The following is an 18,183-nucleotide window of genomic DNA, read 5'->3' as shown; positions in this document are numbered from 1 at the left end:
GCATGAGTTGGCTGCTTGAGGACAATCCCAGCACCAGGGAGCCCACGCAGGATGAGTGTGTGCGCATGGGGACGCTGTTTGGGATGTTCAATAAGTGTCTGCGAGAGATGGGCTTTAGCCGGATGTCCTTTGGGGACAAAATAGTCGAACCGGTGCTGATTGTCATCTTCTGGCTACTGCTGTGGTTCCTTGGCATTCAGGCACTGGGACTCGTGGGCTCTCTGTGCATCATCATCATTTACATCCAGGAGTAATCAATGGATGCTTCTGCACGTTTTACCTTTGGACAACCCTGCACGATGGGTTGGTCGAAACCCTTTTGTCCGCCGGCCCTGCTGCCACGCTGACGAATAGAGGCTTTGGAGCGATCAGTGGAGGAATAAAGCTGTTTCTTCAAGATGCAAAAGAATGTTTTACTTTTTTTTTTCTTTCTTTCAAATATGCATGTGTGTGTCGGACACCAATGGTGACTTGTGCAGTGTCAACTCTTGAGGCCTTTTTGCAATTGCTTGCACTTTGAGGTGATCTACTGTATATCTGGGAAGGGATGGGGTCGGGGGGGCAAATTGATACAGAAGAACAAATACACTCTTTCAATTTCAAGATAAGAAGGCTCGGTCCTCTTTTCTTTTCCGGTCGGTACCAATGTGATTTGGTTGAGATGAGCTCATTGTTCAGTCACACCCTTCCGCACCAAGCAATACTGTCCTTTGGACCTTGCTTTGTGCAATGGGTCAGTAAAGTTCACTCCTGCTGATTGTATTCTTCCAGGGGAAACTATAATAAAGTTCCTTTTTGAAAAGTGTAAGGGTTTCTTCCGACCGCTAGAGGGCATCAGGCTATCAGCTCGTGTTGATTGCTTCTGCCTGCGTCACGCTTTCCGCCGGTGTTGCTGCTTTGCTCTCTCTTCGCGTCCTGCCTGGAGCTTCACGCGCAGCCAACCTTCCCTTTGTAAGTTTCCCATTTGACTTGTGATTGGTCGCGCGTGTTTCGAGTGCTCGCTGCATGTTGAGTTGATTGTGGTGATTGCTGAAACTTTGTGCGTTTGCAGAGCTCGCTGCAAGTGTGTACGTTTGCACAGCTCACGCATCCGTCAGTCGACAGTGTTTGTGCGTGCCAGTCAGTGAGCAGTGCACGCAGGGGGCTGGCGACTCGGTATCTTTTCGACAGCTCAGAAACCAGAGAACCTTCATCGTCAGCCATTTGCACTCCGAAGTCAAGCTGGGAACGAAGCCAGGGTGTCCAAAGTTCGCAGTCCGAGAATTGACAGTACATGACTCTTTGGCTTCAAATGAACTTTTATACCTTGGTTTATTAAGGACAAAGCTTTCGGATGACTCTGGTCAGTGGCCATCATAAAGTCAAGGTCGAGTACAGATCAATGTAGACGTCATTTACACTTAACTCATATGTCAGCAAACGGCCGAGACATGCGTAACTGTGAGCATCCGTCAAAGAAATGATCCCTAAAAAAGAAATACCGACACTATACATATTGCTGCTCAAAGTGTCACGAGGAGCTTCAGTGTCCATTGCCTCCCTCCGACAGAATGCGGCTCGGCTCTGTGAACTTAGCCGTGGCGATGTAGAACAAAGCGGGCCCGGGCACCAGGGCCAACAGCGGCAGGTCCTGCTCCAGCTTGTCCAGCCGTGAGATGGAGATGATGCCATATGCGTGGAGCAGCCAGTGACTGAACAGGACAACCAAGCGCTTCTTCTTAGCAACCAGGTTCTTAAAAGACTGGGAGAAGACGAGCGGCAGAGAAAGGAAAAGCGGCTCGCGTTAGTAAAGGCAAAATGATTCGGAAAAGTTCACTGGGCCAAAACAAAACAAGATGATGGAAAAGGAGAATGACGAGCATGTGTGTTCCCAATGCTTAACAGTGTTTGGATGCACGCAATACAAACTGTTGTTGAGGAGGACAGAACCAGTAAGTCCATTTCAAAATAGAAATAACACATTGAAGGAAGGTGGAATAGTCTTACCTGTATCTCAGAAGCAGACATGTACACGGCCAAAGTGACGAGAGACAGGACAAGTATCATGTAGGGAAATGCGTAGTCTGAAAGAACCAAATGTAAAGCGTAGAGTGAAGAAAAAGTGGTGTGGTGTGGTGAGGTGAGAAAGAGCAGAGCAGCGCAGCGCAGAGCAGAGCAGAGCAGAGCAGAGTGTGTACTCACAGAGCAATCCCCCACCCACTGCCTGAAGCACAGTGAGGATGGGGAAGAAGTACAGAGCAGCGTAGATGCTCTTAAATCGATCCGATTTGCCCAGACCGCAGGCTATCTTTTTCACCAACAGGGGGCGCAGCATCATCATCAACACCAAGCAAAAGGCGTAATAGATTAACACAATGGTGTATCTGACAAGGAGAAACATTGAGAAGAAATCAGTCTGACATTGATTTTTCTACACTGCCTCCCTCCACTAACACAGCCTTCCTTCTTTCTTTCCTTCCTTGCTTCCTTCCTTGCTTCCTTCCTCGTCTGGCAGACATTGAGATATTCCCACATTTCTGCTCGTATGATAAGCTATTAATAACACACGTGCATGCGGCAGTCCTTACAGTGGGTAGACGGCCTCCTGGGTGCAGTGCAACGTGTTGATGTAGTCGGGGCTGGGATTATACAGCATGGTGTACCAGTCCGACAGCATCTGGACTCGACACGAGTTGATACCGAGCGTCCCTATGGGCTCCGTGACCAACAACGTGAGCACGGCAGACGCGCTGCACTCCAACAAGGCTGTGACGTGCTGCAGCAGAGCACTGGAACTGATGCCACAAAATGTTGTTGTTAAGCTAGTAGGCAAAAAGCACTTTCCATCACCTGGAAGACTGACAATGGACACGGGCCATTGTTGCTTTGCTCATAGTTTGGAGAAGGTTTTGCAATACGTCCTCACCTCTTCTTACCGGAATACCACTCAATGAAGAACCAGTGGAGGACGAGAGGTAGCATGGCCATAAAGCCCAGATAGAGCCAATCATAAAGTTGAGGGGACTCAGTGCAACGTTCACACACTTTTTGGTGGTTGGCCCGCTCTCCGCGAGGGCAAACCTGCAGTCCATCAAAAGACAAATCCTTTTCTTACGACTTGCATCAAAGTTGCAATTCGAAACTGCAGAACAAAACGCACGCACGCACCATTGTTGAGTGCAAAAATAGACAACTCGCTCCAAATTCGACAATGAACCAAGTGCTCTTTGCCGCCGTGCACATCAATCCAAATCCACAAAACTTTATTAGTCCCCACTCATGTTGTAACGACCAATTCACACTGATTGCGGAACAGATGCGTTGCGGAGTCCGTTACAGAATCCGTAAATGCAATGCACACACCTTGGTGCGTGTTTGGAAATCGGCACCCGCAAGATCACGGGGGCTCGTGCTGATCCCCGCTGTGGGTTATTTTTCCTCCAATATTTGTTCATATTTTTACGTTGTTAGTCGGTTTATACTTACACCACAGTCTCTTTCCACCGACCCATTGAACATTATTCTGCCACAGTACAGTCCTGGACACGTTGCGCTCATGGCCACACCTGTTAGGGAGGGAGGGATGGATGGATGGATGGATGGATGGATGGATGGATGGATGGATGGATGGATGGATGGATGGATGGATGGATGGATGGATGGATGGATGGATGGATGGATGGATGGATGGATGGATGGATGGATGGATGGATGGATGGATGGATGGATGGATGGATGGATGGATGGATGGATGGATGGATGGATGGATGGATGGATGGATGGATGGATGGATGGATGGATGGATGGATGGATGGATGGATGGATGGATGGATGGATGGATGGATGGATGGATGGATGGCCATATGTTACTGATTACCTATTCAGAATTCAACATAGTTCGCATATTGATTTGAAATGCGTACTTAGGAAACAGAAATGTGTCGCAGCATCAAATGGAGAAATCAGTTGTGCTGAGCTAACAAAAGGCTTTCAAATATCGACGTTTCAAATGTAGTGCGGATTAAATATGTCTGATGATGCGTGCCATTGTTACGACTACGTAATATGCCTTCGATTGTGTGGCTTAAGAGCAAAGCAACACTTTGGCCAAACGCGTTGACATCTTCAGTCCTATTCTTCTGCTAGCCGCGTTGCTTCAACCATCGAGAACATGGCCTGCACGTACTCTTAAATCCATTTCGATGTATTTGATGCGATCATGCGATCATTCGAATTTGAGGAAGACTCAACTCGTCAAAACGTCACACATATCATTTTGACTGGTGTTGACAAATAGTACTAACCCAACATTGCAAACAATTGGAGGCCTCCGTTGATGAGGTCGTTAGTTAGTTTTCAAAATAGAACGGAGTGAACACTTCAGCCGCCGCCGCCATACGTCACGTCGTGCAATCCCTACGTAGACATTTGCACCAAGACACCAACACTGCACTGCACTGCCATGAGCGAGTTTCCCCTTTGTGCGACACGTCAAAGTTTCCGCCATATTACATGTGGAAAAAGCAAATGAAATGAAGCGCGGGCTCCCGAACTTCGCAAAAGCGCCAGTCCGTATGCGAGATTCGAAGAAGGTTAGAATTCGGAATGAGACATCAAAATGAGACAGAAGTTGAAATTGTCAGTGTATTGTTTGCAAAACTTTTTATTATGTTTCAATGAATGACCGAGGCTTCTTCTACGCAATGGAGAGCAACACTGCCGCATGCTGGCTGGCTGTCTGGCTGGCTGGCAAGCTGGGTGGCTGGCAGGCTGGCTGGCTGTGGCGGCACTCCACTGTGCACTTGGAGGCGTTTTTCCGGCCGATAAAAAGAAAAGGGGGGTGGGGGGGGGGGCGTAGGAGAAGAAATGTCACATGCAGCGCATGGTTGGAAACACAGTGCCTGGCTTCGTTCGCACGTTCCAAGTCATCCATATCAAAGATGCTTCTGAGATGACATCATTCTTGAATGAATTCCTGCACAGTGAATGCCGTTTTCAATGCTTTGAACCTTCCTTTTCCAATGGAACCACTATATGTTCCGTCATTTATCTTGTCGCCAATTTCCATCGCGAGACACGATGAACGCAGATGTTACCATGACAACCCAGTCAACGTCACCAAGGGATGCCCTGCAACGTGCTCAGAAAGAAGGCGTCGACGCGACGTCTCCAATCCGGGGAAGGAGGGAGGAAGGAAGGGAAGGGAAGGGAAGGGAAGGGCTGAGAGTGAAGAGGCCGCTGGTTGGAATTTGCAATTAATCAGCAGCCAATGGATCTAGCTTTAAGCACTCGACTTCCGTTGGAAACACCGGAGGAAAAAGCAGTCCACGGAAAATAGATCTCTTCATGAACTATCGCAGAATGGACAATGGATGTTTACTGGGGCAATTTTCCGGAAATGGGGTTTTGCTAAATTGTTGGATTATATTGTTTGCACCCTGCTGTGGTCGCAACGCATTCAGAGAAGGAGGCAAAGCTGGAGACTGCACAATAAAATGGAATATTTTGACCTTGTCAGGTAACTAGTGAGCTCATTAAATTCAAGAGAGCATGGAAAAGGAAGCATATCGTCTGACAGCTCGTGCTAAGGAAATCAAACAATTTATCAACGAGTTATTCTAGCTGTGACGTAAAGTGCTCTTGTTTTCGCATATTTAAATATTCACCCTCGGCGACACTTTGTTTGTTTGTTTGTTTGTTTGTTTGTTTGTTTGTTTGTTTGGTTGGTTGGTTGGTTGGTTGGTTGGTTGGTTGGTTGGTTGGTTGGTTGGTTGGTTGTTGACGTGAATGCTAACAAATTCGTTTGGCAAAATGTTGCCCCTCTCCGTATCTGACACTGCTGGTCAAAATGTGAATAAAGCTAAACTATTTGAAGTCAATAAATAAATAATGAATATCAAAAGAAATCTAAAGCTGTTACCATCACCAGAACCCCAAGATGAAGTGAGTTACGGGAGCTGCACACTGTGGATCAATCCAGCCTCATTCAATGACCTCTTCATCTTTCGAGGTCCACGGGGAGCCCACGTGACATAGAAGCTCGGATTAAATTAGTGGCGCACACAAGTCATTATGTCAACAGTCCTCTTCGACTCTTTTAATGTGATATCGCAGAAATGAACATTGGCAGTAAGGCAAGAAGCCATGCAGATGTCACGTCAGGATTTTGGACTTCACCACTGGATGGTGGAAGACTGCCCGCCTGCCTGCCTGCCTGCCTGCCTGCCTGCCTGCCTGCCGCCTGCCTGCCTGCCTGCCTGCCTGCCTGCCTGCCATCCATCCATCCATCCATCCATCCATCCATCCATCCATCCATCCATCCATCCATCCATCCATCCATCCATCCATCCATCCAAAGTAGCAATGTATGAAGAGGACCACAATTTAGCTATGGCCATGAGTGATGACTTTTGAAGGGACAAACTGAGTTTTTGAGCCTCATCAATGGAACCGGCTCCGTGGGCAAGCAGTAGCAGCAGCACCGCCGCCACCGCCACCACTGACATGGGCGTTTTCAGCACCACAAGCACCCGCGTATCAAGGTAAAGCCTTCCACTGTTTCGATTTGATTCTCTTTTTTTCATTCGTGGTCACTCCAGTATGTATGACTTGAATAATGAAGGCACAAAGAACAGGATAAGGCCCACCCAGCAGTAGCTTTATTAGTGATCTTAACATCATGTTTTGGAAAGGGTAGTGTAGTGTTGTCAAAATACCAAAACGTTAACTTTGATACTATAGAGTGATCCCTCGATGGGTTTTCGTCGGAGATGCGTCCTTGGCGATTGAAATCCCAACGTCTTGACGTTTCCAGCACGTAGTGTTTCTTTTTGGCCGCTAGAGGGCATAGATGAGAAGAGTGGTTTTCTCGCTAGTCCTAACAGCCGCCAGATTTTATTTTCAAGCACACACGACTTATCAGATTTCTTCTTCTTCGTCTCCTCGTTTAGGCTTGTTTACGCAGTGAGCAGTTACCTGGTGACCACCACCTCAGAGGAGGCCACCGTACGGAGCAGCGAAGCAAATGTCCAAGGAAAGCACGAGGCAGCATCAGTAGCGAATGCTGCCCAGGCCAACGCGCACACAGCGGTCCTGATGGGCATTTTGGTGGCAGCTCAGGCCCTGGTTCTCCTCTTCATCTTCCTCCTCTCCAGTCTGGGCAACTTTGCGGTCCTGATTGTCATCGTCAAGCACCGGCAGCTGCGGACGGTTACCAACGCCTTCATCATGTCTCTGTCGCTGTCCGACTTCCTGGCGGCCGTCCTCTGCCTGCCCTTCTCCTTTGTCGTGCTCTTCAGTAAGGACGGCGGCGTCTGGATGTTTGGAGAAGGTTTCTGCGCGGCTAATGGCTTTTTCAACACCTGCTTTGGAATCGTCTCCACCCTGACTATGACTTTGATTTCCTTTGACCGCTACTACGCCATCGTCAGACAGCCGCGTGCTAAGATGGGGCGGCGGATAGCCGCAAAGTTGTTGATAGGCGTGTGGCTGACGGCCATCGTTTTCTCTCTTCCGTGGTACGTCTTTGGGCCAAAGTCAAGGCGAGTCCACCGGGAAGGTTCCCCCCACTGTATGTACGTTTTCCATTCGGGGACCTCGCGTCTGGGCACGGCCTATAGCGTTTCTCTCATCACCGTGTGCTTTTTACTGCCGTTTGCCCTCATGTGTTTCTGCCATTACAAGATCTGCAAGACGGTTCGACTCTCTGAAATCCGCGTGCGACCCGTCACCACCTATTCGTACTTGCTCCGATTCTACAGCGAGATGCGCACCGCCACCACCGTTCTCATTATGATTGTTTTGATCATTTTCTGCTGGGGTCCCTATTGTCTGATGGGCTTGATCAGCGCATTAGGGGACTACACATTCAACCCGGTGATGGACACGCTCGCCATCTGGCTGGCCTGGACAAACGGAGCCGTCAACCCGCTGATCTATGCCTTGAGAAACCCCAACATAGCCATGTTGCTGGGACGGAGTCGAGAAGACGGCTACCGGAGCCGATACATAGCCGCGTGCTTGTCCAGCCGCATCCAGAAGCGAGAGATTGGACTCGACCGAGCGGAAAGGATAAGGGATCGTCGCTATGTCGTAAGTCGGGTGGGAGTTCATCATAACAACAGGAGCAGCAGCAGCAGCAGCAGCAGCAGACTCTCGAGTTCAAGTCCAGGAAAAGAAGCCAGGGGAGAGAGTGCAATGTGGGCCTGTAAGAACCGTGCCGTGTTTTTCTGCAGGGATACCAAGTCAGAAAGCACAACACTCCCCAACTTTGTCAGTGTCCCAATTATGACCACAGCTGACACAAGCCTATGAACTTCCAAAAAGTGGTGGGGGCAATTGATTTGCGCATGTTTGATTGTTTTCCAAAGAAAGCGTTTGCATTTCAATAGAGATGGTTGTTCTTTGCCATGGACCGACTGCTTTCGTGTTCCGGTAAGAGCCTCCCAGTAAAATGCTCCCATTGCTTCCAATGGCTTTGGCTTTGTATTTGAACGCTTTTGTTTTTTCTCCTCAACTGAACAAAAAGAGTAAGTATTTGACCTTTGGTTAGGATTTTGTGTCAATATGGTGATGAAGTCCGCAGCTCTTTGCAGAGACGGCGAGGAGCCGTCTGCTAGCCGCACGGATGTTGGTGGCAGGCAGCTGGAAAGGAGCGGTCGGAGGTGCTGGAGCAGCTGGAGGTGCCGGAGGTGCTGTGGTGGCCGGCAGATGACGAGAGCTCTGCTGGCGGGGATCTCCGGCACTGGGACAGCCAGGTACAAAGTAACTCTGCCGTACTGCTTACTATAAGCCAGTAGAAAGAAATACTTTTCTGCCTGCCAGCAAACTTTTCTCCTCCCACTTGGAGCTAACTGTTAAGGCCCCAGAATGTTTTGTCAGTAAACCAGCATATTTCAGAAGGTTGTAAACGTTGCTTGCTACAATTTTGCCACTTCAAAACTTGACTTGGATTGGATAGGTCAGAAGATCTGAAAGTAAAGCTGGAGAGCTAGCTTAACTCATTCTTTCCTGGAGGCATTTTTCCACAAACCGGAATGGCCGCAATGGATGTACGCTCACAAGTGAAACCCTTTCAACTCCCCAAAAAAAACAACCCATAGCAAACGTCAAACGAGCACTTTGCCGGAAGATTGCGAATAAGATGGAGATTGGCATTCTACCGAATGGTCATCCAGGACAGCGCATGCATGCCCAGCCAGTAGCGATGGCCTGCGACCGTCACAATGCACAATACATTGATTTAGTGCAATAATGCTTGATAGTTTCTCTCCGGCAAAATGCGTCATTATAGGAACAAACGGAACCAAGAACAAATGAGTAGCTAATGAGGAAGTAGGGTAAATGCCAATTTGACATGACGTAGTTTCAGCATGCAGGTGGGGGGGGGGGGGAGGAATGCAGGAAATATTTGAGGTATGCATTCTAAGAGCTGCAATCTCCGTACAGAAGCAGGCAAACAAGCTTCTCGCTCGCTCTCGCTCTCTGAATGCCATGGCAGAAAATCTAGTGGGTGAGGTCGGGGTGTGACTGCCTGGAGCAGGAATGCAGTCGTGTGTGTTTTGGCTCTCCCCATAACTGCGTGCACTGTCAACCTGCCTCATCCGGAGAACCAAACGCAGCTCGGTTTCGCTCGTTGGAATCAGACAGCAGAGGAGACCTTGTGTGAAGATTTTTGCCTCAAGATTAGGGGAAAGAAACAAACGAGCCGATGTGGAAGATGCACGGCTTTCATTTTTGATGCAATCCACCAAATGACATGACTTTGGATGATCCTTTTCTTAAATAGCAGCCAGGGGTTTCATCTCCTTCAAGATCTGGGCTGTTGGTGGAAAGTGGAGGCAACAAGGCAACTTTTTTGTCCATTTTGTCACCGCTGTTGGTTGTAAGCATTAACACACACACACACACACACGTAAAGACAAGAAATGAGTTGAAATGTTTCAATGTCAGCCACTGACATCTTCTGGTACCTGCCAAATATGGCATCGCACTGCATCACGAAGAAGCTCGTCTCATCCATCCCACAAAGGTGGAGAGTTTCGTAGCCCGCTGCATTGCTACTCTTTTGTCACATTGTTGTAGAAATGAAGCTGGAAGGGTGTGCACGTGACTGGAGTACTTGAGTGCTTCTTTACATTGGAACTTGAAAGCAAGCGCTCTTGTTTCCGGAAAGTTGGCCAGGAGAATAGAATAGAAGAGAAAAGAAAATGGTTTGTCTCGACATAACATTTGAAACAGAGGCATGTTGTGTTTTCATATCATGTCCATGAGAATGTCAGTCCCATGTTGGCACTGCACTGTCTGCTAAATTGTTGAAGGACTTGCAAGTGCAACATTATCTCACAAGCTGTGTTCGCCACAGTTTGTTCAATCGTTCAATCTCTTTTAGTAGCGGATACAATGATGGCAAAGCAAGGAAGCAAAACTCACTGTTACACAAATATGCCAAGCGTCCCAGCATTGTTTTGTACTACATTTCAAAGAAGCTAAGCTCCCCATCATGACACACTAATAGCAAAATGTAATTGGCCTCACTCACCCGCTATTGAAAAGAATCATGAATGAACAAAATGATTGTGGCTTCATTATGCGTAGTATCGCGATTATGCAAAGTGGCGGTTATCATTAATAACAGACGAGAGGAATTAGCCATGACGGAGCGCCACTGTGCACGCAGTGCTGCTTTGCGCATTGCCCGCCCGCCCGCCACAGCACAGCACAAGGTGCGCGCTTGGATTCCAGCGCCCGCACTTTGCGTGCACTTTGCATGTTGTTCCGGGGCTGGCGGGCGGGCTGGCCGGCCGGCCTGCGGGCTGGCCGGCCTGCGTGGCTTTCCTCCCACACGCGCTCCAAACAGGCCCTCGGTGTGAGTGCGTGTGGGACTTGGTCTACGTGCGGAAAGGGGCTGATTTTTTCTTTTTTTTGGTTCCAGCCTCCATTCCAACAGGAAACAGCACCGTCGGAGACAGTACTCATTTCATCTGGTAAATTGTGACAGCGCTCATCCAAAGGGGTCAATGCAAATGTTGTTCTGCCTGTCATATTGTGCACGTGTGCCCAGCCCAGCCCAGCCCACCCCGGCCAATGAAAAGAGAATGACTGTCACGCTCAAGATATAAGCCTCGCTCTTCTGTTTTTAGGCAAGACTTTTCAGTGGGTGGCAGGGAACATGACATCTGAGGGGGAGCACCTCTTTGCCACCTTATTCCCTTGCTGTTTCAAGAAGGAGCAACCAGAAATAAGCCACTCGCAGCACAGTGCCAGTGCAGCGGCGGCACTGGAGCCCACCTTAGCGATGCCCCCCGCCCAAGAGCTGGACGCTATGTTCGCCGAGCTGGTGGTGAGTCGATCTGGTGGTGAGCCCGAGCCGCTTGCAGCTTGGGCTCCCTCCTTTCCTCTGATCTTCCCCCTGTCTTGAAGGACGAACTGGACCTGACAGAGGAACACCGAGCTGGGATGTTTGCATTGCCGGCGGAGAAAAAATGGAAGCTTTACTGGAGTAAGAAGATGGTAAGAAGCACATCTCATTGAGCCCAAATGTTGCTTTCCTTCAGCGTGCGTGTGGAATTGCGCTGCCAATGGCAGTTTCGTTTGGCTCATATGGGTTCGTGTCTCAGGAGGTAGAAGAGAATAAAGGAGCAACTAGCCTTCCAGAGTATTATATCGACCAGCTACAATTAATGGCCACTGTAAGTAGATGAGGATTTCTTTTGACCATGAAATAAACAGAGAGTTTCCTAATAGCTTGCTTTTGGTTGTTTGTCTGTCAGAGAAAGACCTTGCTGATGATGGAGGATGATGAAGATCTGCGAAGACAGCGGCTTGTCGAAGGCCTCAAAACAGCTCTGAGGACACAACCCATGAGGTACGTTCCTTCGCACTATAGGCTACAATTACCAGAGCCATCCGGAAAGGGCGAGGTCTCGGATTCGGAGGCGTTGACTTTCATCCCCGCCGCTTGGCGCTTGGCGCTCGTCTCCGGAGAGAGAGCCGGCCGGGGGTCGCGGCTCGAAGAAGCCGACCGACAGCAGCGCCTTATCTGCAAAAAGCAGAGATGCCGTGCTGAAGTCACCAAAGCCGCCGTCCGTCTCCCTCGACTGCGCTCGCTCTCTGACTCTCAAAGTCTTTGTACGTCCTTTTTGACTCTTTGCAGCTCTCTGCTTGATCTCACGCAGGTTTGTCACAAGGTTTATGGATCTGGACGGCCTATCGTGTCTCTTGAACTTTCTCAAGTCAATGGACGACGAGACGAGCGAGTCTCCCGTCCGCACCTCTTTGATTGGCTGCGTCAAGGCTCTGATGAACAACTCGCAGGGAAGAGCTCACGTTCTGGGACACGGCCAGAGCATCGACATCATCGCCCAAAGCCTCGCCGCGGAAAACATTAAAACCAAGGTACGCCGACGCCAGCGTCAGCTCGTACAATACGTTCCGGAACGCAACGTTGCCTGCCTTTTGAGAAGCGGTTTCGAAGGCCCCGATAAGCCATCTGATATGGACTAACGTTGACAGAGGTCAGCCTATTGCTTTAGGTGCGACTGTTGTCATTTGGTGAATCTGCACGTGTCTCGCCTTTGTTCTAAGAAATGACATGTCAATGTCGCTTGGCAAGCAAGCTCTTTGAGAATGCGCGACTTTGATTGTCTTTCTCCTAGGTTGCCGTTCTGGAGATTCTGGGCGCAGTTTGCCTGGTGCCCGGAGGCCACAAGAAAGTACTGGAGGCCATGCTCAACTACCAGACCTTTGCCTCAGAGAGAACCCGCTTCCAGGTCACACTGTTCCCCAAACACATATTGAGCCATCGATTTGGCACGCTTGAGTTCATTTGAAAGCCGACGTCCGAGGCCCCGCGGCAAGCAGTCGATAGCCGTCGCTGCGAATACCAAAGACAAAAAGTCCAAACGGAGCCCGAGTTCCTGGCATCTTGTTGACTTTTAAAGCTTCGCATGTGCAACGAGGATCCGGTGCATCATTTCTGCATTTTGTCCGTGCGCAATGTGTCATTGTGACCCTTCCTCATCATCCTCTCGTTCACCAATGTGGAGGATTTGTTCCGAAACAGCCACATTACTGTGCGTGACGCCGATTTTGTGCAGACACTGGTGACGGACCTGGATCGAGCCACAGGTCGCTACAGAGATGAAGTGAACCTGAAGACTGCCATTATGTCCTTCGTTAACGCCGTACTGAGCCAAGGCCCAGGCGAGGTAAAAGCTGTTAGTGTGCCACCTCAGCAACTCTTATTGTGTTGGATTGTCTTTTTTTTTTTTTTCTTTCTCCTCAGAGCAGTTTGGAGTTCCGTATCCATTTACGCTACGAGTTCCTGATGTTAGGCATCCAGACAGTCATTGATAAACTTCGCTCCCACGATAATGCCACTCTGGACAGGTGTGTGATCACTGAAAGGGCAATTTGTAGCCTTATTCTTTTGCCACTTGGCAAGCATATAGCAACTATGTGTTGTCTTGCAGACATCTGGACTTTTTTGAAATGCTGAGGAATGACGACGAGCTGCAGTTGGCCAAACGTTTTGACCTTGTGAGCCAGCCAGCCAGCCAGCCAGCCAGCCACTCGTTCGCTCGCTCGCTCGGTCCCCGTCCATGAAATACAACCCTGACGACGATTGCCATGCTGAATATGATTCTATGACCGATTTCAGGTTCATATGGAAACCAAGAGCGCAAGCCAGATGTTTGAGTTGATCAGGAAACGTCTATCGCACACAGAAGCTTACCCTCACCTCCTGTCTGCGCTCCAGCATTGTCTCATGATGCCGTGTAAGGCAATTTACAATGGATACAAATGGATTTCAACTCTATGTAAGAGTGTCTCTCTCCCTTCCTTGCTTCCTTGCATCCTTCCTTGTGTCCTTCCTTGCTTCCTCGCTTCCTTCTTTGCTTGCCTCCTTCCTTGCTTCCTTGCTTCCTTCTTTGCTTCCTCCCGCTCTCCCTCCCTCCCTTCCTGTTGTGGATTCACAGTTAAGCAAAACAGTACCATGATTCAATATTGGGTGTTGTTGGATCGGATTGTTCAGCAGCTGGTCCTGCAGACAGACAAAGGGGAAAATCCTGACGTTGCTCCCTTGGAAGACTTCAATGTTCAAAATATCGTTCGAATGTAAGTAGTATTCATTGCCCACAAAATTGCCTTCAACCTCATCTGTTTATGTTTTGCTCAAAAGGCTACTCAAGGAAAATGAAGTCAGACATTGGAAAGATCAAGCGGATGCAATGAGAAAAGGTGAGGAGAAAGCAAGCGTGAGGTTCAATGCTTTCAAGACATCTCAATCCCCCGTCCCGCCCCCCCCCCAGATCATCAGGCGCTCAAACAACGCTTGGAAAAGAAAGAAAGGGAGTGTGAGGCCAAGAACAAGGAGAAAGAAGACATGATGACAATGCTCAACAAGTTGAAAGACAAACTGGAGCGGGAGAGCAATGAACACAAACAAGCCCAACAACAACTGGCCCAAGTGTCGGCGCGCCTGAGCCAACTCGCTTCTTCCGTATGTTTGCCAGCGACACTGTGGTGAAACTAACTCGACTCAAACTACCGTCTGCGTTCCACGCTTTGAATTGGTTTTGGGGGGTTTTCCATCCAAAACTGTACTATTTTATTTGAAAGTGTGTTTTTGTCCACCAAGCCAAAGCGAAAGAAATCAGCAAGGTCATCTGCTCATTTGTCATTTGCAGAGTGTTCCGGGCGGCCCTCCTGTCACACCAGGAGGTTTGCTTCCGTCTCCTGCTCTTCCTCCGCCCCCACCAACGTTTGGCAATACTCCGTTTGCTCCTCCTCCACCACCACCACCGCCTCCACCTCCTCCTCTAGGAGCTCCTCTCGGAAGTATAAGGCAGAAAAATATTCCGCAGCCAGACAACCCAATGAAGTCCTTCAACTGGAGCAAGCTTCCTGAGGTACGAGTATTGATTGCTGCCTGCCTGCCTGCCGGCCGGCCTGCCTGGCTTGATAGTAAGGGGGGGGGGGGGTCGCTCTGGTCTAGCCTGCAGATAGCTAAAGCACTCCCATTCACTGCTCCCAATAACAATCCAATGACACCTAACAGATGATTTATTATTTTTATTTTTTTATCCCCACCCCCCCCAAGAGCAAAATAAAAGGCACCATCTGGACAGAAATTGACGATCTGGAGGCATTCAAAGTCCTGGATCTTGCAGAATTCCAGCAGACGTTCTCAGCTTACCAGAGGCCACAAGTGCGTCACTTGACACCGCTTCTGCGTTTGGGATCTTCACACTGAACAATTTCCCCGTTTAACAGAAAGAAAGCGATGACGACAACGCCGTGGTCAAGAGAGTCAAAGAGCTTTCTGTGATCGACGGTCGCAGAGCGCACAACTGCAACATTCTCCTTTCGCGGTCAGTCAGCAAAAAGCCACGGCCAGAGCCATTGCAGGAAATGGAAAGATCAAAGAAAAGAAAAGCAAAGAAAAGAAAAGCAAAGCAAAGAAAAGCAAAGAAAATGGCCCGATGGCAATGTTTTGCTTTTCTGTGCCGTGACAGGCTCAAACTGACAAATGGGGAAATTCGCTCGGCAATCCTATCCATGGACGAACAGGAAGATCTGCCGAGAGACATGCTGGAACAGGTAACGCGTGCAAAAGATTCTAGCTCACAATCCAGTGCAATATTCATAGAGTCACTATGCTGCATGTTTTCTGGCCTTCTTCTCCAATCAGTTTTTGTCCCGTGCTTTCATTTTTACAGTAGAGCCAAACATGAAGCTAGCTGCATGCATTTCATGTATGTTGTGTTTGTGTGCGTGTGATTCAGCTTCTAAAATTTGTTCCTGAAAAAAATGACATTGAACTGCTGGAGGAACACAAGCACGAACTGGAGCGGATGGCCAAAGCGGACCGCTTCCTCTTTGAAATGAGCAGGTGGGACGAGCTTGGTTTGTCCCAGAACATCAACTTTGGAGTAACTTCTTGAGCACTGGATTCCTCTAGCTTGGCTTTCCGTCTCTTTTAGGAAAGGCGCCGTCATTTTCTAACATAAAAGTGTTTCCAATGCGAATCGAATCATGTTTTGAGCCCAAAGCTTGGTCTTCCCTCGCATCCTCCCTCGCATCCTCCCTCGCATCCTCCCTCGCATCCTCCCTCGCATCCTCCCTCGCATCCTCCCTCCCTCCCTCCCTCCCTCCCTCCCTCCCTCCATCCCATTTGAGCTGGCCTCCGTTCCGTTTCCCTTCTAGGATCAACCACTACCAACAGAGACTTTTGGCTCTTGACTTGAAGAAAAGGTTTGCTGAAAGGGTGGCTGACATCAAACCCAAAATCAAAGGTGACCTCTTGAGCAAGGCGCTCGGGGCAAAAAGGTGCGTGCCCGCCCGACGTCATCGGCTGGCCTTCTTCTTCTTCTTCTTCTTTTCAGCTTTGCGCGCCGCATCCAGGGAGGTGACCCAGAGCCAAACGCTGCGGCAACTCTTGGAAGTGGTTCTGGCCTTGGGCAACTACATGAATAAAGGACAGCGGGGAAACGCTTGCGGATTCAAAATTTCCAGTTTGAACAAGATTGCCGACACCAAGTCGAGCATTGACAAGTACGCTTTCCCGTTGCCTACACGCACAGCGTACTCGAGCGAGCTATGAAATGGAGTCCATTTGCAGAAACCTCACTCTGCTCAACTACATTGTCACCGTGTTGGAGAAAAAGTTCCCTGGCTTTGTGGCCCTGAGCCAAGAGTTGAGAAATGTGCCAGAAGCTGCAAAAGTCAAGTAAGTGCGACTGCCTTTGCCTTGGCTTGGCCAGATACATACTTTCTTTCTTCACCGTCTCGCCGTCTGTCTTTCTTTTGTTCAGTATGAAAGAATTGGAGAAAGACATTAACAATTTGCGATCCGCCATCAAAAGTGTCGAAGCGGTAAGAATATACATTTTTTTTAAGTTTCTTCTCCTTCAATTAATACCATCAAAACGAGAGGTATGGACCGATTGGAAGTTTTCCTTCCTTTTTGAGGGCTCTTGCGGAGATGAACGAGAGACATACTAGCGCTCGCTACAACGAGACCTACCGTCCGCGTAGTAGTTTCAATGCCTCTTTCTATCCTACGTACTACGTATGTGTCTCCCTGCACTTGCAGGAACTCCAGTACCAGCAAAGTCAACGCTCTTTAGGTTCAACGGATCGATTTGTTCCTGTGGTCACGCAGTTCCTTACTGTGGCATCCTTCACTTTATCGGAAGTGGAGGAGTCCTACGTTGAGGCAAAACATCTGGTGAGTTGTTTCTCGTCAAGCGTTGCTCGAACTTGAACTTTCATCAACGTTCACGCTTGAAGCTCGGCAAAGCCCTACAACACTTTGGAGAAGACTCGGCCAAGCTGGAGCCCGACGAATTCTTCGGCATCTTCGATACGTTCCTCTCGTCTTTCTCGGAGGCCAAACAGGCCAACGAGGACGCGGCCCGACGCAAGGAAGAGGAAGAAAAACGCAAACTCCTGGAGGCCACGGTATGGAACGCGGCGTCTCCGTAGTTGCGGCAGTCTGACGTGACGATAAAAAAGACAAAAAACAACAACCTCACTTTCACAGATTGCAATATTGCGGACAAATACTATACGTGTTCATTCTTCAAGAATGGAGTTCAACATTGCTTTTGGTTGCTTTTCTCCAGATGAAGAGAGAGCGGGAGCAGAAGGCAAAGAAATCTCAAGTGAATGTGCAAGGAGACGAGGGAGGTGAATTTGATGACTTGGTGTCCGCACTTCGCTCCGGCGAAGTGTTTGACAAGGACCTGTCCAAAATGATTCGCAAAAGACATCGGCGACAAGAAACTGTCAGCAACAACCGGGAGAGACCGGCGACAAAGCTCTACCGCTGACGTGTGAGCGAAGAGCAACCTCCAGCATCTCCTTCAAGGCCTGCTATACGAGAGCAGTATCACAGTATCGGACCATGCGGTCGCAGGGACGCCACACGCGTGCGTGCGTGCGTATGAAGGAAGCCGTGTCCGTAACCTGTCTCGCAGTATTGGAATTGGTTTGAAATTTGATTTGCCTGTCTTTCAACTCGAGCTTTGACCAAGAACAAAGAGCACGTGCCAAGGAATTTCTCCATACAATGCAAAGCCCATAGAGAATGATTATTAAAAGTATTCAAATATAGAGCCCATGTAGAATTGTTCTGAATTTCATTGAAACGTAAAGGACAAATGATGCTTTTCAGTCCCAGCGGCAGCCATCGGTTGA

The 18,183-nt window shown here is 49.0% G+C and overlaps 3 protein-coding genes across 8 annotated transcripts; 2 read left to right on the top strand and 1 right to left on the bottom strand.

The window, feature by feature from the left end:
* Positions 1-863: 863 nt before the first annotated feature.
* On the top strand, positions 864-11,071 carry gpr135 (G protein-coupled receptor 135). Of its 6 annotated transcripts, none has more exons than XM_088401111.1 (4): positions 864-951; positions 5,909-6,521; positions 6,930-8,735; positions 10,913-11,071. In XM_088401111.1, the coding sequence occupies exons 2-3, from the start codon at positions 6,424-6,426 to the stop codon at positions 8,290-8,292; spliced, it is 1,461 nt and encodes a 486-aa protein (XP_088257237.1). In that variant the 5' UTR covers positions 864-951; positions 5,909-6,423; the 3' UTR covers positions 8,293-8,735; positions 10,913-11,071. The 6 variants fall into 6 exon arrangements, with proteins under 6 accessions (XP_088257237.1, XP_088257238.1, XP_088257239.1 ...); XM_088401112.1 differs by having other exon boundaries at positions 865-951; positions 6,094-6,521; XM_088401113.1 differs by lacking the exon at positions 864-951 and adding an exon at positions 3,777-5,497 and having other exon boundaries at positions 6,094-6,521.
* jkamp (jnk1/mapk8 associated membrane protein) lies at positions 1,293-4,441 on the bottom strand. The gene is made up of 7 exons (XM_088401124.1): positions 4,284-4,441; positions 3,466-3,545; positions 2,906-3,060; positions 2,568-2,774; positions 2,182-2,363; positions 1,987-2,063; positions 1,293-1,741 (listed from the first exon to the last, which is right to left on the bottom strand). The coding sequence occupies exons 1-7, from the start codon at positions 4,288-4,290 to the stop codon at positions 1,523-1,525; spliced, it is 927 nt and encodes a 308-aa protein (XP_088257250.1). The 5' UTR covers positions 4,291-4,441; the 3' UTR covers positions 1,293-1,522.
* On the top strand, positions 9,412-18,106 carry LOC148384735 (disheveled-associated activator of morphogenesis 1-like). Its single transcript, XM_088401084.1, has 26 exons — positions 9,412-10,964; positions 11,121-11,320; positions 11,401-11,490; positions 11,598-11,669; positions 11,751-11,845; positions 12,156-12,375; positions 12,636-12,749; positions 13,077-13,187; positions 13,265-13,368; positions 13,452-13,518; positions 13,640-13,757; positions 13,959-14,097; positions 14,162-14,220; positions 14,292-14,482; positions 14,670-14,891; positions 15,083-15,190; positions 15,256-15,353; positions 15,498-15,582; positions 15,768-15,874; positions 16,189-16,277; positions 16,368-16,536; positions 16,604-16,711; positions 16,797-16,857; positions 17,078-17,212; positions 17,275-17,445; positions 17,610-18,106. Exons 1-26 carry the CDS (start codon positions 10,748-10,750, stop codon positions 17,814-17,816), a joined length of 3,357 nt encoding a protein of 1,118 aa, XP_088257210.1. The 5' UTR covers positions 9,412-10,747; the 3' UTR covers positions 17,817-18,106.
* The last annotated feature ends 77 nt before the right edge of the window (positions 18,107-18,183 follow it).

This window comes from Syngnathus floridae, chromosome 16 (genome assembly GCF_059516105.1).
Source record: "Syngnathus floridae isolate MCC-2025c chromosome 16, RoL_Sflo_1.0, whole genome shotgun sequence".
Taxonomy (NCBI): domain Eukaryota; kingdom Metazoa; phylum Chordata; class Actinopteri; order Syngnathiformes; family Syngnathidae; genus Syngnathus; species Syngnathus floridae.
The sequence above is the reverse complement of the archived record's forward strand: the minus strand, read 5'-3'. Positions and strand labels throughout refer to the sequence as shown.

Bases quoted from the DNA above. Each gene is read 5' to 3' on its own strand.
- gpr135 (XM_088401111.1), top strand. From the start codon at position 6,424: ATGGAACCGGCTCCGTGGGCAAGCAGTAGCAGCAGCACCGCCGCCACC. The intron at 6,522-6,929 runs GTAAAGCCTTCC...CTCCTCGTTTAG, and splicing joins ACAAGCACCCGCGTATCAAG to GCTTGTTTACGCAGTGAGCA.
- LOC148384735 (XM_088401084.1), top strand. From the start codon at position 10,748: ATGTTGTTCCGGGGCTGGCGGGCGGGCTGGCCGGCCGGCCTGCGGGCT. The intron at 15,354-15,497 runs GTCAGTCAGCAA...GTGCCGTGACAG, and splicing joins TGCAACATTCTCCTTTCGCG to GCTCAAACTGACAAATGGGG. The intron at 17,213-17,274 runs GTGAGTTGTTTC...TCACGCTTGAAG, and splicing joins ACGTTGAGGCAAAACATCTG to CTCGGCAAAGCCCTACAACA.
- jkamp (XM_088401124.1), bottom strand. The intron at 2,364-2,567 runs GTAAGGACTGCC...TCTCCTTGTCAG, and splicing joins CAGGAGGCCGTCTACCCACT to ATACACCATTGTGTTAATCT. The intron at 1,742-1,986 runs GTAAGACTATTC...GTCTTCTCCCAG, and splicing joins TGTCTGCTTCTGAGATACAG to TCTTTTAAGAACCTGGTTGC.